General features: G+C 49.4%; 1 protein-coding gene across 1 annotated transcript in view; it reads left to right on the top strand.

Annotated features, from left to right (window-relative positions):
• The first annotated feature begins 338 nt into the window (after positions 1–338).
• MMD2 (monocyte to macrophage differentiation associated 2) overlaps positions 339–14,587 on the top strand; it is a 55,711-nt gene continuing 41,462 nt past the window's right edge. The window contains exon 1 of the mRNA XM_012759362.2: positions 339–501. Within this exon, the coding sequence (XP_012614816.1) occupies positions 455–501 (47 nt within the window). The 5' untranslated portion in view covers positions 339–454. The remainder of the gene's footprint in view (positions 502–14,587) is intronic.

Below are 14,587 nucleotides of genomic sequence, written 5' to 3'. Positions count from 1 at the left end.
GCGGAGAGGAGGGCAGGCGCTGGCTTCGGAGGTCCCCTCCACTTCCCGCAGCCCCCACCCCAGCTAGGGCAGGGGTCGGAGGCCGCCGCCAGGGGACGGGAGAGGGGCCGTGCACGACCGGAACCCCCAGTCCCCAGAGCTCCCGCCCCCGCCTCGCCCCCGCCTCGCCCCCGCCTCGCCCCCGCCTCGCCCCCGCCTCGCCCCTCCCTTCTGCTCCCACCCCTCCCGCGTCCCCAGTCCCTCGCCCCGCCCCCTGCCCCCCCGTCCCGCCCCCGCCACCATCTGCTGGGGATTTGGCAGCGGCGGCCCGGGCGCCTGGGCTGTGGCTCCCTCTCGGGCTCCGGCCCCGCCGCGCCCCCGCCCGCGGCCTCCAACCTGCTGCTCGGCCGCCCGCCCGCCGCTCCCCAAGTTCCCGGGTCGGAGCCCCGAGCTGGGTGCTGATGGAAGCGCCGCGATGTTCGCGCCCCGGCTGCTGGATTTCCAGAAGACGAAATACGCGAGGTGAGCGCGGGGCGGGGGCACGGCGGGATGGCCCCGGGCCCCGCTGCTGGGACCGCGGGTGACAGGTGGACCCTAGCGTGGCCCGGGGAAGCCGGCGCCGGGGCTGCCTTGTCCCGGCAATGGAGTCGTGTTCGCGCCCGGGCTCGCCGGCAGCGCGGGTCCCAGCGCCTCCCCGCGTAGCGGGGCGCCCTTGGGCTAGTCGCTTTGCCTCTCTGGACCTCAGCTTCCACGTTTACAAGACAGGCGTAATGAGAGTCCCTGTCCCTAGGGTCCCGGGGGGATTAGGTGATTCTGTCCTTGGAAAGCACTTTGCACGGTTCCTGGAGCCCAGAACCGCGCAAAGTCTATCGGGCGCTGCTGTTAACAGTAAAGGGCGATTGCACCGCCACTGTCCACCCTCTTAGCAAGTTGGAGGAATGGGTAAGTCCCTTTTCAGGTGGGGAAACTGAGGCTACCTGCACATCCTGTGGTTTTCACAGCGTGAGCCCCTCCGAGCCTCGGTTCCTTTATCAAATGGTGCTGGCACATCCTACCACGGGATTGCTGAGCAGAAGTTAAGCTCCTGTTGCTTGGATTTCCAATTAGGGGCCGAGGGATGGGGTGGGGATGAACAATGATTACATTTCACTAAAATTTTGTCGAGGGGTGTGCTTGCTTGAACACTCGCGTGAAAACTCTCTCCTGAAGTTGCCCAGTGGTTTCGGGCGAGGACAGGACAGGCCGTTCTGGTGGGGGCGGCCCCCGGCTCTCTTTGGAGGGGGCACCTAGCCTGCCTTCCGGTTCACCTTCCCCCCTCCCCGCCTCAGGCCTCGCGCCTTCACAGGGGAGGAGCCAGGTGTGTGCCGAGGCTCCCAGGCGGGGGTGAATTTGAGACAGGTGGCATCATGTTTCATACTCGCATCAACATGGCGCGTTATCTCCAGGAGTTTGTGGAGAGTCCGTGGTGCTCACCAAGTCTCTGCACGTTCTGGGCAAGCTGAGCACAGCTTGACCAAGAGGCACAGGGCTAGGGTGCTGCCCAGGGCAGGGAAGGCTGGGGGCAGGACTGAGCCCTTGACTCTCAGTCTCACTCTGTCCCCCCATCCCACCCTGGGGGACATTGTGAGTGTGTCCTTTGTAAGGTTGGGGAATCCCACCCAGAGAGGGGATGCACGGGAGGGACTTGTGAGTGAGTTCCTGCTAATTTTCCCTCTGCGGGATCGTGGGCGGGGCTGCCTGCACACATCTGCCAGGGGCTTCTCCCGCGTGGGCACTTGGACGTTCAAAGGCTTGCTCTCAAGGGTTTGGAGTGCCGTGGTGAGATACAAGTTGGTGGAGTGTTCACCGGGAAAGAAGCAGCCCTGGGTTCAAGGCTGCAGATGCAGACATGAAAGGAAAGAGGTCTGAAGCTTCTGCAATGGGCTTTTGTCTGTCCTGCACCTGCTGTGTGATCTTGGGTAGGTGTTTCAACCTTTCTTGACATCAGCTGGTTGATCTATAAAGACAGGAGAATTGGTCTAAATCAGGCGTACAGGTGTTTTTGCCCGTTTGTTTTTTTACTTCAAAATAAGATGTGTGCAGTGTGCATCGGAATTTGTTCATAGTTTTTTTAAAACTATAGGCTGGCCCTCCAACAGTCTGAGGGACAGTGAACTGGTCCCCTGTTTAAAAAGTTTGAGGACCCCTGGTCTAAATGATCTCTAGATTTGGACATCCAAGTTGCCCCGTCTGTAATGGGAGTGGAAATCTCCAGCTGGGGCGGAGGCCAGTCTTTCATGCCTGAGCTGGTGCAGCTTCCGTGGGTGATGGGTCCAGTGGGGAAATGGATTGCATCAATTAGAATTATTTTCTGTTCCCTTCCTTGTCATGCAGCCCTTACTATAGTGCAGTCCACAAATTAAGTCCTTTATAAAAGCTTCTTGATTGAATGAATTGAATGATATAACCCAGTGCTGTCCATTAGAGATGGACAAGCCATAGATGTCATTTTAAATTTTCTAGTAGCCATTCAGTTTAATGTGTGCCAGATATTCCATCTTGTTAAAGAAGGTCAAACTAAACAGGTGAAATTAATTTTTAAACTATTTTTTAAGGTGGGGTGTGGTGGCTCATGCCTGTAATTCTAGCACTTTGGGAGGATCACTTGAGGTCAGGAGTTCGAGACCAGCCTGAGCAACATAGTGAGACCCTGTCTCTACAAAACACAGGTAAATTAGCTGGGTGTGGTGGCATATACCCATAGTTCCAGCTTCTCGGGAGGCTGAGGCAGGAGAATTGCTTGAGTCCAGGAATTTGAAGTTGCAGTGACTTGTAGTGACACCACATTCTTGACCCTGGCCAATAGAGTGAGATACTGTCTCAAAAACAAAACAAAAAGACTAGATTTTAGTTAACTCTTTATATCCAAAGTGTTATGACTTTAACAGATAATCAATATGAACAAATTATTCATGAGATATTTTACTTTCTTTTTTTCACCACAAGTGTTCAACATCTGGTGGGTATTTTATACTTACAGCCCATCAAAATTTGGATTAGTCATGTTCCAAGTGCTTAATAGTCACATGTGGCTACTGTCTACCAGATTGAATATCCTCCATGGTGAGAGAGAGCTTTTCCTAGTTAAATGCTGTGTGATACTGCAAAAGATGCCCTCCCTCTCTGAGCCTTTGTTTCTCAATGGATGGCCAGACCAGTTGATTGCTAGATTCTAATCTAGAGTCCTTGATGTAAGTAACCATCCAGCCACCCAGAATGTTTTTTTTACATTAAGAAACATATCATAAAGCTATAAGAATTAAGACAGTGTGGTGTCAGTGCAGGGCTAGGCAAATTGATCAAGGGAACAAAACAGACCTGAAACAGACCCATGCATATAAAGACATTTTATTTTTAACAAAGCTGGCATTGTTGATCAAACTAGACAAGGATAGTCTATTGAATAAATGGGATTGAGACAATTGGTTATCCAGATGGCAGCAATAAAACCAGACCCCTACCTCATGCCATATAGAAAGAACATTTCCAAATGGATTAAAGGTTTAACATTGAAATAAATAAAAACTTGAAAACTTTTAGAATATATAAAAGAATAACTTGTGGACTTCAGGGTAAGTAAAGATTTCTGAAGGTACATGAAACACAAACTGTAAAGGATACGATTGATAAACTAGACTACATTAAAAATTAAGAGTTTCTATTCATCAAAAAATGTCAAGAAGTAGAAGACAAGCCACAAACTTGAAGGACATATTTGTAACGCATTTAACCAACAAATGATGAACATCCAAAATATATAGCGAACAATACGAAAATGACAAATAACCCAATAGAAAATGTAAAAGACACACAGGGACACTTCTTGGAAGAGAGAACACAAATGGGCAATAAGCGGGTAACAGTGGCTCACTCTCAGCGGTGATCAAGGGAATGTGCAACGAGATACCATTTGAATGTTCAGCATGTAAGAAGTCTAACAATACTATTATCACTACTTTGGAAGACAGGAATTTTCTTGTAAAGTTGCACATGTGCACATCCTAGGACATGGCCATTCTTTTCTGGAGTCATCCCCACATGTACCAGGGCAGGACTCTTCTCAGCAGCATTGTTCATGGTAGGCAAGATCCCGGGATGTCCCAGATGTCCGTCATGGGTAGAACAGATGTGCTGTGTATTCATACAACGGAGTAGTACCCAGCAATGGAAGCGAATTCTAGCTCCAGGCAAGAACATGGATAAATTTCACAGACACGTTGAGTGATCGCAAAACACAAGAGAGAGTATGAATCCAAGCATAACAACACTCGGGAACAGGCAAAGCCACTCCATTGTTGAGGAATTCACAGGAAAGTGTGGAAAAAGCCGGTCAGGGTTATTTCTAAGAGAGGGAGGAAAGGGATTGACATCAGGGAGGGCACACAGGGTGCTTCTGAACCCTGGCAATGTTCTAGTTCTTGACTTGGGAGGAAAAACAAGCAGGATTTTTGTGCCCTGGAAGGTCCCACACTGCACACTTCCATGGGCGAGACCTACTCACATGGCCACGTCCAACTGCAAGGGGGACAAGTGTATCCAGCTGTCTGTTCGTTGTTGCCCCCCTGCCCCCATCCATGCCCAGAACAGCACTGGGCATCCCAGTTGGTACCAGTCAAAATCGGTTGAATGGGTACTGGCTGTGTGACACTGGACATAAAGCAACTTTATGGTTATAACTGCAACACATCCTCCTTGGAGAAAATGATTTAAATAATGCAAAGTGGGTATAAGAATGGGAGCAGCAGTGACCCCAGCATCCCATCACTGTTAACACTTTGGTGTGTTTTATCCCAGGTGTTTTTCTATGCATTTAAAAAATAGCTGATACTCCATATACAGCATCGTATCCTAATTTTAAAAATCTAACCTGCTGCAATCCTGTTTCCCTGATCTTCAATAATTATTTGCAAGCTCAGCTGAATGTATGCTTCGCAGTCCATCTCCTTGTCGGAGCCTGCTTTATTTATTTCCCACTTTTGCACACTTAGGTTGTTCCCTGGCTTCTACTTCTGTAAATAACGCTGCTGGGGACATCTCTGCAGCAGGGCACCAGTGTGCAGCAGAATTTGCTGTGCAGAAACATTCGAGACCCGCTGTCAGTTCTGGGCATTGGCCAAGTCCTGTGGTGCACAAGTTCATGTAATGTCCATGCTCTGGCTGGTTGGCAATGACCAAGTTAGGTGGCCCCCACTGAGAATGGCCCCCATGGTGGGCGAAATTCTTGTCCAGGGCTTGGAGTTTCTCCTGAGGCCACACAGACGAAAGTCAGGTTCCAGCTTGTCCTACTTTGGGATCTTTGGGAGGAGCTTGAAGCTTGTGCTTTAATTCTGCCCTTGCTGAGGATGGGGTAAGGCCCATGGTGGCCCTGGCTGGCCCTGTATGGATTTGGTTCCCCATCTTGCTACCTAAATGTCCCTTTGAAGCCACTTAGAACCAGTCATACTACAGCTAGGACACCACTATTCTTCAAGGTCTTGAGTTCTATAAGAACATGTTTTGTTTCTAAGATGATTAAGATAATAGATGTGAAGCGTCTATCATAGCACCTGGTATGCACCTGCGTGCTTGAAGGTGGTGGCTATTGATGTCATAGTTATCGTGATTTACATTCTGTCTTTGCAGAGAGGATTTAAGAAAGTTTGTAAAAAGCAAGTTTCTCAAGACCTGTGGGGCTGTCTGAGCAGTCCTTTAATTTTGGCAAGGGTCTGTCCAGCTTCGGCAGGTTTCTGCGAGTGCGTGGGGAAGGGGGGCGCGGAAGTGTGTTTCACCCACGTCTGTGCTGCTGGGTGACTGTGGGCTGGTCCCTCGCAGGGCTGCCTGGGGTGGAGGGGATGAGGTCTGATGTCGCGCCAGGCCTGGGGCCAAACACTTCCCGACACCGACTGTTCTCATCCTTCCCGCAGTCCTGGGAAGAGGTGCGTTTCTGACCCCTGTTTGATTCACCCAGATCTCAGCACGTGGAGGGCTTCACACTCAGGTTGGTCTCAATGTCTTCTTTCCTGCCTCCCCTGTTAATAATGCCAGGGCCAGCCGTGGGGAGAATTATAACCCTAATAACCGACGGTTTCACAGCAAGTGCTCCAACTCGGGATCTCATGTGATGATTTACTCCCCACGGGACACAGGGATTGGAATCCAGAGTTCCCTGCGCTGCCCACGCCCTTGCAGGGGCTGGCAGGGCTCTTAGGACAGGCCATCTGTGGGTGGGCCTTCTCCATCCATTCACTGACTGGTCACCCCCGACATTTGCGGGGCGGGAGCGAGTGTGCAGCGGAAGCCCACATACCATGTGTCTGATTATCTGAAGTTAAAAATCAAGCCGACAAGCTTTTCAATGAGCGAGGTGCTGTGTGCCTTTGTGACAAATATATTTCTATAGTGACAAAATTGAACACTCTCCAAACAGTGGCTGCTACATGATTGAAGACTGACCAGTATCAAAGATGACTGATTTTGTTATTAATGCACGTCTTAGCATTCGTTGCTGGGCCAGCGATGCTTGGATGAGTAATAGAAGAAAGACATGCATAATTTATTAATTGCTATATCTTGCATACAATTCATTTTTTTCTTGACTTCGTTGCATCAGAATCACTGCATATGTTATTTATAGTCATGATTTTTACTTAAGCTTGGGTTCTATTAACAGTAACAATCTAAACCTGTGCTGTTCAATATAGCAGCACTAGGCAGGCACCTGTGGTTATTTAAATTTAAATCTAAATTCATTAAAATTAAATAGAATCAACAAGCCAGTTTCTTAGCTGTCTGGCCACATTTCAAGTGCTCAGTAACCACATGTGGCCAGTGGTTACCATATTGGAGAGCATAGATATAGAACATTTCCATCACTGCAGAAATTTCTCTTGGAGAGGAATGGTCTAAAACAGGCGTCCTCAAACCACGGCCCGTGGGCCACATGTGGGTGTTTTTGCCTATTTGTTTTTTTACTTCAAAATAAGATATGTGCAGTGTGCATAGGAATTTGTTCATAGTTTTTTTTAAACTATAGTCCGGCCCTCCAATGGTCTGAGGGACAGCAAACTGGCCCCCTATTTAAAAAGTGTGAGGACCCCTGGTCTAAAAGATAAAAATGTACAAAGTAGGCTGGTTGTGATGGTTCATGCCTGTAATCCTAGCACTCTTGGAGGCCGAGGTGTGAGGATTGCTTGAGGTCAGAAGTTCAAGACCAGCCTGAGCAAGATCAAGACCCTATCTCTACAAAAAATAAAAAATTAGCTAGGCATAGTGGTGCATGCCTGTAGACCCAGCTACTTGGGAGGCTGAGGCAGGAAGATCTCGTAAACCCAGAAGTTTGAGGTTGCAATGAGCTATGATGATGCCACTGCACTCTAGCCCAGGCAACAGAGTGAGACTGTGTCTCAAAAAAAAAAAAATGTACAAAGTAATAAAAAGAAGTCCCACAAATTTAAAGTATGTTTTAAGAAATGGAAAAATTTAAATTACTTTTATTCTAACGTATCCAAAATGTTCTATTCAACTTAAAAGGCAAAATATAACTTAAGATTAATAAGCACAAAATTAAAGTCCAAAGTAAAACAAAGCTGAACTATTTGATTTTTTTGAAAATGGGACTGAATCTTATGAAAATGGAACCACTCAATGCTGAGGGTTCACTGCCCATCTGGTTACCACTGTAAGGAATGGGAATCATGTTTTATGCAAGTGAAGTCTGGCCCGAAACACCTATGGGCCCCGGAGTAATACTGTGTTTCCCTGAAAATAAGACAGGGTCTTACATTCATTTTTCCTCAAGAAGGTCAAAAAAGGGGAACAAACAAACTTTTATCGGGTGGTGGGCAAATGGGAGGGGGAAGGAGGGGAAGAATTTACACTTACAAAATAGGTGCGATGAGCACCGCCTGAGAGGAGGACATGCTTGCTGTTTTGGTAAGGCGGGGGTGGGGTGAGGGGGTGGGCGTGGGGAGGAATGGCAGGAGCAATATATGTAACCCTACCAATATTTATACCCCCATAATATGAAAAAATAAAAAATAAAAAAAAAAGAGAAGACACCCTAGGGCTTATTTTTAGGGGATGTGTTATTTTTTTTTAAGTACGGTACAACAATCTATATTCATTCAAATATAGTTAAGTCATCTTTGTCTGGAACATCATCATAACTCTCCAAACCCCGAATTCCATCCTGAATTTCTTGCGACTCTATTTTCTTTAGAGCCATTGGTCCCAATCTCTCAAGTTGAGCAATAGAGCTCTCATGGGGCAGATGAGAAGGGCTGCTCATCTTGTTTACCTCTCTGCGACAAAATGCATGGGTTGTGCAGATACTCTGCGTAGCCACGCCCATCACTAGGTCTTATTTTCGGGGTAGGGCTTATATTGGGCAAATGTTTAGAAATCCTGCCAGAGCTTAATTTATGGGTAGGTCTTATTTTCAGGGAAACACGGTAGGGGTGTATTACTATTGCAGCGTTCCTGGTTGCCATGTGCACCTGTTGGAAATAACCAAGGCCATGCGGGAGTGGCTCTGCAGCCGGCAGTAGGGAAATGATACTTTCTTGAGCAGGAACATGTGGCATTCCTGCTACCTGATTGGAAGAACCTGACGGGTGGATGAGTTTGTCTCCTCTCTTACCTGAGTGCTTCTGCTACTCAAATCCCCCCCGTCTCCAGTGTCACCTGTGGCGCATCTCACAAACCTCCACAGCGTTTGGGCGCAACTGTCTTCTTGTTGTTATTGTGGTAAAATGCATATATGGTAAAACTTACCATCCTAAGCATTTCTAAGTGCATGGTTGGGTGGCATGAAGCACATGCGCATTGTCTTGTAACCATCGCCACCATACACCGCCAGGGCTTTTTCATCTGGCCAGACTGAAATCCCATTAAACACTCACTCCTCATTTCCTTTCCCCCAGCCCCTGGCAGCCACCATTCCACTTTCTGTCTCTATGGATTGGATGACTCTAGATAACCTCAAATGCATGGAAACATACAACCTTTATCCTTTTGTGGCCAGCTTATTTCATGTGTCAGAATTTCCTGACTTTGCAAAGCTGAATATTATCCTATTGCATGGGTACAGAATTATCTTTTGTTTCAAGGACACACGATGAGATTTGCAGAGTGGTACCTCCCTGGGGCCTGCTTGGTGTCAGTGACAAAGCGGATGTTTAGGATTATGGGTCAGACTTGTGCCAGTGATGAGCAAGGACCCCAGGGACCAAGGCACTCTAAGGTTCTTTTGCAAATTAGCTGTGTCTGTGATAAGAGGGCCCTGTAAGCCCTGGTCCACAATGTACTGCCTGGATCCGTAGCGCTGGTGTGAAAGAAAACCGTTTCTCTGCTCATACGCCCTGACGCTGAAAGGGTGGGGTTTCCACGCATTGCAATTCTTCGGTCCTTTGTGGACACTGGCTAGGTGTCTACAGTTTAGTTCAATTCATCCTGTCCTCATCGTACCCACGGGATGGTGCGGAGAGCATGTGTGTCTTCCCCCTGTTCCCCAGGAACGGGTGGCACTCGGGGAGAGTGTGAAGACGTGGGGGTAGAGTGGCACAACATGTGTGGCTTCTGGCATCCGGCCACCTGCATTTGCATCAGGGCCTCACTTACTGACTGTATGATCTCGGGCATGCCACACGGCTTCTCTGCGCTTCAGTTTCCTGTCCTGAAAAATGGGAAATGATGGTAGCACTAACTTCATAGGGTTGACTGAGGGTCTGAGCCTCAGTTTCCTCATCTGTAAAATGGATCAGTAAGACACACCTACCATTGAGTTACTGAGGAACTAAATGTTGAGCATATGGGGTGTGTGGCCCAGAGCCTGGCACGGGTGGGTGCTCCAGCAGGGCTGGTGCTCCAGCAGGACGGGTGCTCCAGCAGGGCGAGTGAGCAGCTCACTGACTGGGAGCCTGGAGCTGGTTTCTTGGCTTCCTTGGGTCTTGCATCCTCCACTGTTGTGTGGAGTGGACCCGATGCCTGTGTGATGTGTCCCTCTGGCCTAGAAGGGGGCCGGACTGATCACAGAATCGACAGGATCATAGTGGGCCTGTTGCCTGTAGGATCACACCCAGAGAGAAGCTCACCTCGATGCCAGTCACCTGCACTCAGGCTCTGCCTTTAAGGGAAGCCGAGCTAGGAGGCCGTGGGCACCAGGCCAAGGGTGGCGTCTGTTCTCCAGCTCCCTGGTGACGTTCCCCCTCCTCCCAAAATGTCTAGCTGAAGCAGTAGTTGGGGACCACCTGAGGATGTCAGGGCTGGGGTGATCTGGGTTACTTCCCATGGCTCTGTCTTGTGGGCAGATCTCACCTCCCAGACAGCCGGAGCACCAGAGGACAAGGGGGCCGTGGAGGAGTCAGGCTGCCCAGGGTTCTGTGACTCTGGTTTTCATAATCACTGCAGGGTGGGACAGGAGGGGGCAGGGAGAGAGACGGGGTCTACACCAGTTCTCACAGTAAGGACAACCAGAGAACATTCACCGCCCTCACCCTGGACTCTTGGGTGCACTAACTACAAATCTTTATTCCGTTTATTCATCAAGTCAGTAGTTGCCGACTGCCTGCGACGTGTCTGGCGGTTCTAGGTGGCGGGGATACAGGCCCGACCAAGACGATACCCTGCCCTCCTGGAGCTCACATTCAGGTGTAGGAAACAGACAGTACCTATAGGATAGCGCTCCAGGTGGCGATGTGGCCAGGCGAGGGTGTGAGTGTCGGGGTAGGCATGACAGGTATGGATGACGATGCCTTCCTCATAGGATTTTTTGGAGGATGATGTGAGGAAATGCATGCCGAGTGGTATACAGTAGGTGCCAATTCAGTGATGGGCTCATGCCTGGTATTCGGGCTGTCGCCTCTGTGCCTGTGCCCCGGGGAGCTGTCCTTTCAGCACCAGCAGGTCTCAGCTTGCTGCTTTCCGCCTCCACTGACAGCTGAGCTGGCCCACGTGCTGCGAGAAACAGGAAGTGAGCTTTGCCTGGAAGCCCCACCCCGGCAGCAGTGCAGAAACACGCCTTCAGAGTCACCCAGGCGCAGCCGCCCTTCCAGGTGTGTCCCAAGTCCCAGGCCTTTCTGGCACGTCAACTCGAGTCCTTGGGCATCCCCAGGAAATGGACCTGCAGGTCCTGCTTCTCTGCTCGCCTCTCCAGAGCAGGACCACTGGCCTCATGGAGCAGGGACGGGCTGGGGCCTGTTGGAACCCTCCTGTGTCCCCTGAGGGGCCAGTGGGGTCTGGCAGTGCTGGGCGTCCCAGTCTTGTCCACAGCCACAGTTGGTTAGTTGCTTCATTGAGAGCCAGGGGCTGGGGACACAAAAATGAATTAAATGCAGAACTTGTCCCCACCCCTAATAATACCATGTGGACAAATGCTGTAATAGAGATAGCAATAAATGTGCTGGGAACGTGGGTGTAGTTTCTGTCTCAGTGCCCTGGTGAGGAGGGGCTTGAGGGTTAATTTAGGACTCTTGGTTGTAAGTAACAGAAGCCTCTGTTTGGGCTGGCTTAAAGCAAAAAGAAAGAGGGAGAGAGAACAAAAGAAGAAAAAGAAGGAAGGAAGGGGAGGAAAGAAAAAGAAGAGAGAGAGAGAGAGAGAGAGAGAGAGAGAGAGAGAAAGAAAAGGAGGAGAAGAAAAGGGAAAAAAGAAAAAAAAAAGTTGGTGTCCAGAACTAGAGACCAGAAGCATCAGGTTCAGGTACAGCTGGATCCAGGAGCCTCAGGAGGACCCAGAGAGTCTCTCTCCTTCTCCCTGCCCCGCGTCCTCCAGGGCTCCATTCTCTGGACTGCCCATAGCCCTTGGGGAATGGGAGTTTCTTTTTCCCTGAAGGGAAAAGATTTTTCCCTGGAACCCAGTCTCCGTGTCCTGGCCTACATTGCATGCCTGCCCTTGAACTTATGCCCGAGTCGGGGACAGACCATGCGGAGTCTGCAACACATCCCCTGTCTCTGAGCGTGGAGGTTGGGAGTCTGGCGTGGCCTGGGGCGGGGGTGGGGTGCAGCTTCCCCTGAATGGGAGGAGGACAGGGGTTGCCAACAATGAAAGCAGAGAATTCTTACTCTGTTACAAGAAGGAGGGGGAATGGGTGCTTAGTGGGCAAAAACCACGGGTGTCCACTACAGGACAGGAGAAGCCACCGAGGTTGTTGCACTGAGGGGTGTGTCCTTCAGGGTGCCCAGGAGGGGGGGGTGGCTGGTGGAGTGGTGGGGGAGGAAAGGCCATTCCTGAGGAGGGAGGGCGTGTCGGGCGGAGTGCAGGCGTCCAGGGGAGTCTGGCCAGGCTGCGGTGCAGACCGGGCGGTGGGGAGGGTGCTGGGCCTGCTCCCGAAGGTCCCCAGAGGCGCCCAGCAGCTGTTCTCTGGGCTCTGTGGCACCATTAAGGGCTTTTAAGCTGAGAGTGGCATGATTTGGGCTCCAGAGGGAGGAACTAGAGGGAGAGAGAGGCTACTTCAGGGACTGCCACAACGATAAACAAGGGCGCGGCTCCCTGCGCCTCCAGGGGCCGATGGGCAGACAGGGCTGAGCCCTGAGGAGGGGCCGGAGCTGCAGGTGCCTCGTGGGGACAGGGCTGCCCTTCATTCCCTGGGCTGTGGCGAGTTCCCTGTGGACATCGTGCCCCTCATCCCCAGACACTTCAGTGCCTGTTTCCTTAGGACCCCAGCACTGTCTTATGAAATGAGATCAAAGTAAGGGAATTTACCCTTAAAGCACTGAAAGCTTGTTTTACTTTACAGACAGCTTTACTTGTAATGTAAATCAGAATAGGTAACATATACATATATGTTTTCCTTATGTTATTTTTAAATGTTCACAATTTTATTTTGATAAATGAAAAATTAGAAAAGCCATATCACGGCTGTCGGCTAAAGTCGCTGTGCGCGTTCATCTGTGGCTATTGACTATAGATGACGCTGGTCCCAAAGTGGTTAAAAGGGAAGGACATTCTGATACCTGGTGCCGTCTGGATGAACCTTGATTATGCTCAGTGAAGTAAGCCAGACGCACAAGGACAAATGCTGTATGATTCCACTTCTAAGAGGCCCCTAGCACAGTCAAATCCAGAGACAGAAAGGAGAATGGTGGTGGCCAGGGGATGGGTGAGGTGGATGGGGAGTTAGTGTTTCATGGGGACAGAGTTTCAGTTTTGCAAAATGGGAAAGTCCTGGAGGTGGATGGTGGTGTTGGTGGCACAGCACTGTGGATGTACTTAAGGACACTGAATTGTACTCTTCAACATGGTTCAAATAGTAAAATTTATGTTGTGTGTATTTTACCACAATCAAAAAATTATCCTACAGAAACCTAGCTGAAGATGGTAACATAGGCAGATCATTTATTCAGTGTGAGAGGAAACAGGAAAACAAAAAGGAAAGTTAGCACTGATGCAATATTGTCATTGAATCTTCTTAGCCTGTTCAGGCTGCTATTACAAAATGCCCTAGACTGGGTGGCTTATAAACAACAGACATTTATTTCTCACAGTTCTGGAAACTAGAAGCACAAGGTCAGGGTGTCAGCATGGCTGGATTCTTTTCCAGGTGGCAGATGGTCACTGACTTCTCCTTGTACCCTCGCAGGGTGGAAAGAGGCCGAGAGAGCTCTCTGGCCTCTCCCCATAAGGGCACTAATCCCCTTCGTGAGGGCCCCACCCTCATGGCCTCATCACCTGCCAGAGGCCCCATCACGTTGAGGGGTGAGGATTTCATATGGATTTGGGGGGGACACAGACACTCAGTCCATGACACTAATGGAGAGTTCATATTCGGATTTTACCAGTGGCCCCAATAACTGTCCCAGTCGTCCCTTCCAGGAAGTTTACTGTGATACAGACTGTGAGCCAGGGTCACACATTGTCTCAGCCCTTCAGCCTGCTCAGATCCAGAATTTATCCCCAGCCTCCTCCTGTCTCTTCAGCCATTCACATTTTTGAAGGATCCAGGCCAGTTGTTTGTGACGATCCCTCAATCTGGGGGATTAGATTTAGGCTCCGCATTTTTGTTAGAGGTGATGATGTGTTCTTCTAATGGGAGGTTTAGCCCATGGGTCTGTCCCCGAGGAGGGTGTTAACCTCAGACACTTGATTAAGTTGGTGCCCACCAGGTCTCTCCCTTATAACGTTACCATTTATTTTGGTAGTTAATGGCATTGGGGCAGGGAGAGTTATTTTGAGATTATATAAATATTCCACTACTCTTACAACAAAAACTTTCATTCATAAAAGCAGAGGGAGTAGTATATAAAGTCTGGACACTCAGAGCCTAAAGTGAACAATTACTAATGCTTGCCATATTTACTTCACCTCTTTGCTTTTTGCTGAAGTATTTGAGGACGAATCAGAGATGACATCACTTCAGTACACATCTCTTTGTAGGTAAGGACGATAACCAAGGGGTAGGTCTCTGGGAGAATTTTCCATAACCATGTTACCACTGTTACACCTGACAACGTTAGCAATAATTCCTAGTGCCACTGTGCATTCAAAATGTGGCTGCTGTGATGCAGGAACTGAATTTTAAATTAAATTAAATTTTAATGAGTTTACATTGAATTAGCCACATGTGGCTAGTGGCTCCCATATTAGATGCTGCAGCTA

The sequence above is a fragment of the Microcebus murinus genome, chromosome 19, assembly GCF_040939455.1.
Source record: "Microcebus murinus isolate Inina chromosome 19, M.murinus_Inina_mat1.0, whole genome shotgun sequence".
NCBI classification, from domain to species: domain Eukaryota; kingdom Metazoa; phylum Chordata; class Mammalia; order Primates; family Cheirogaleidae; genus Microcebus; species Microcebus murinus.
This window is presented reverse-complemented; position numbering and strand designations above follow the sequence as displayed.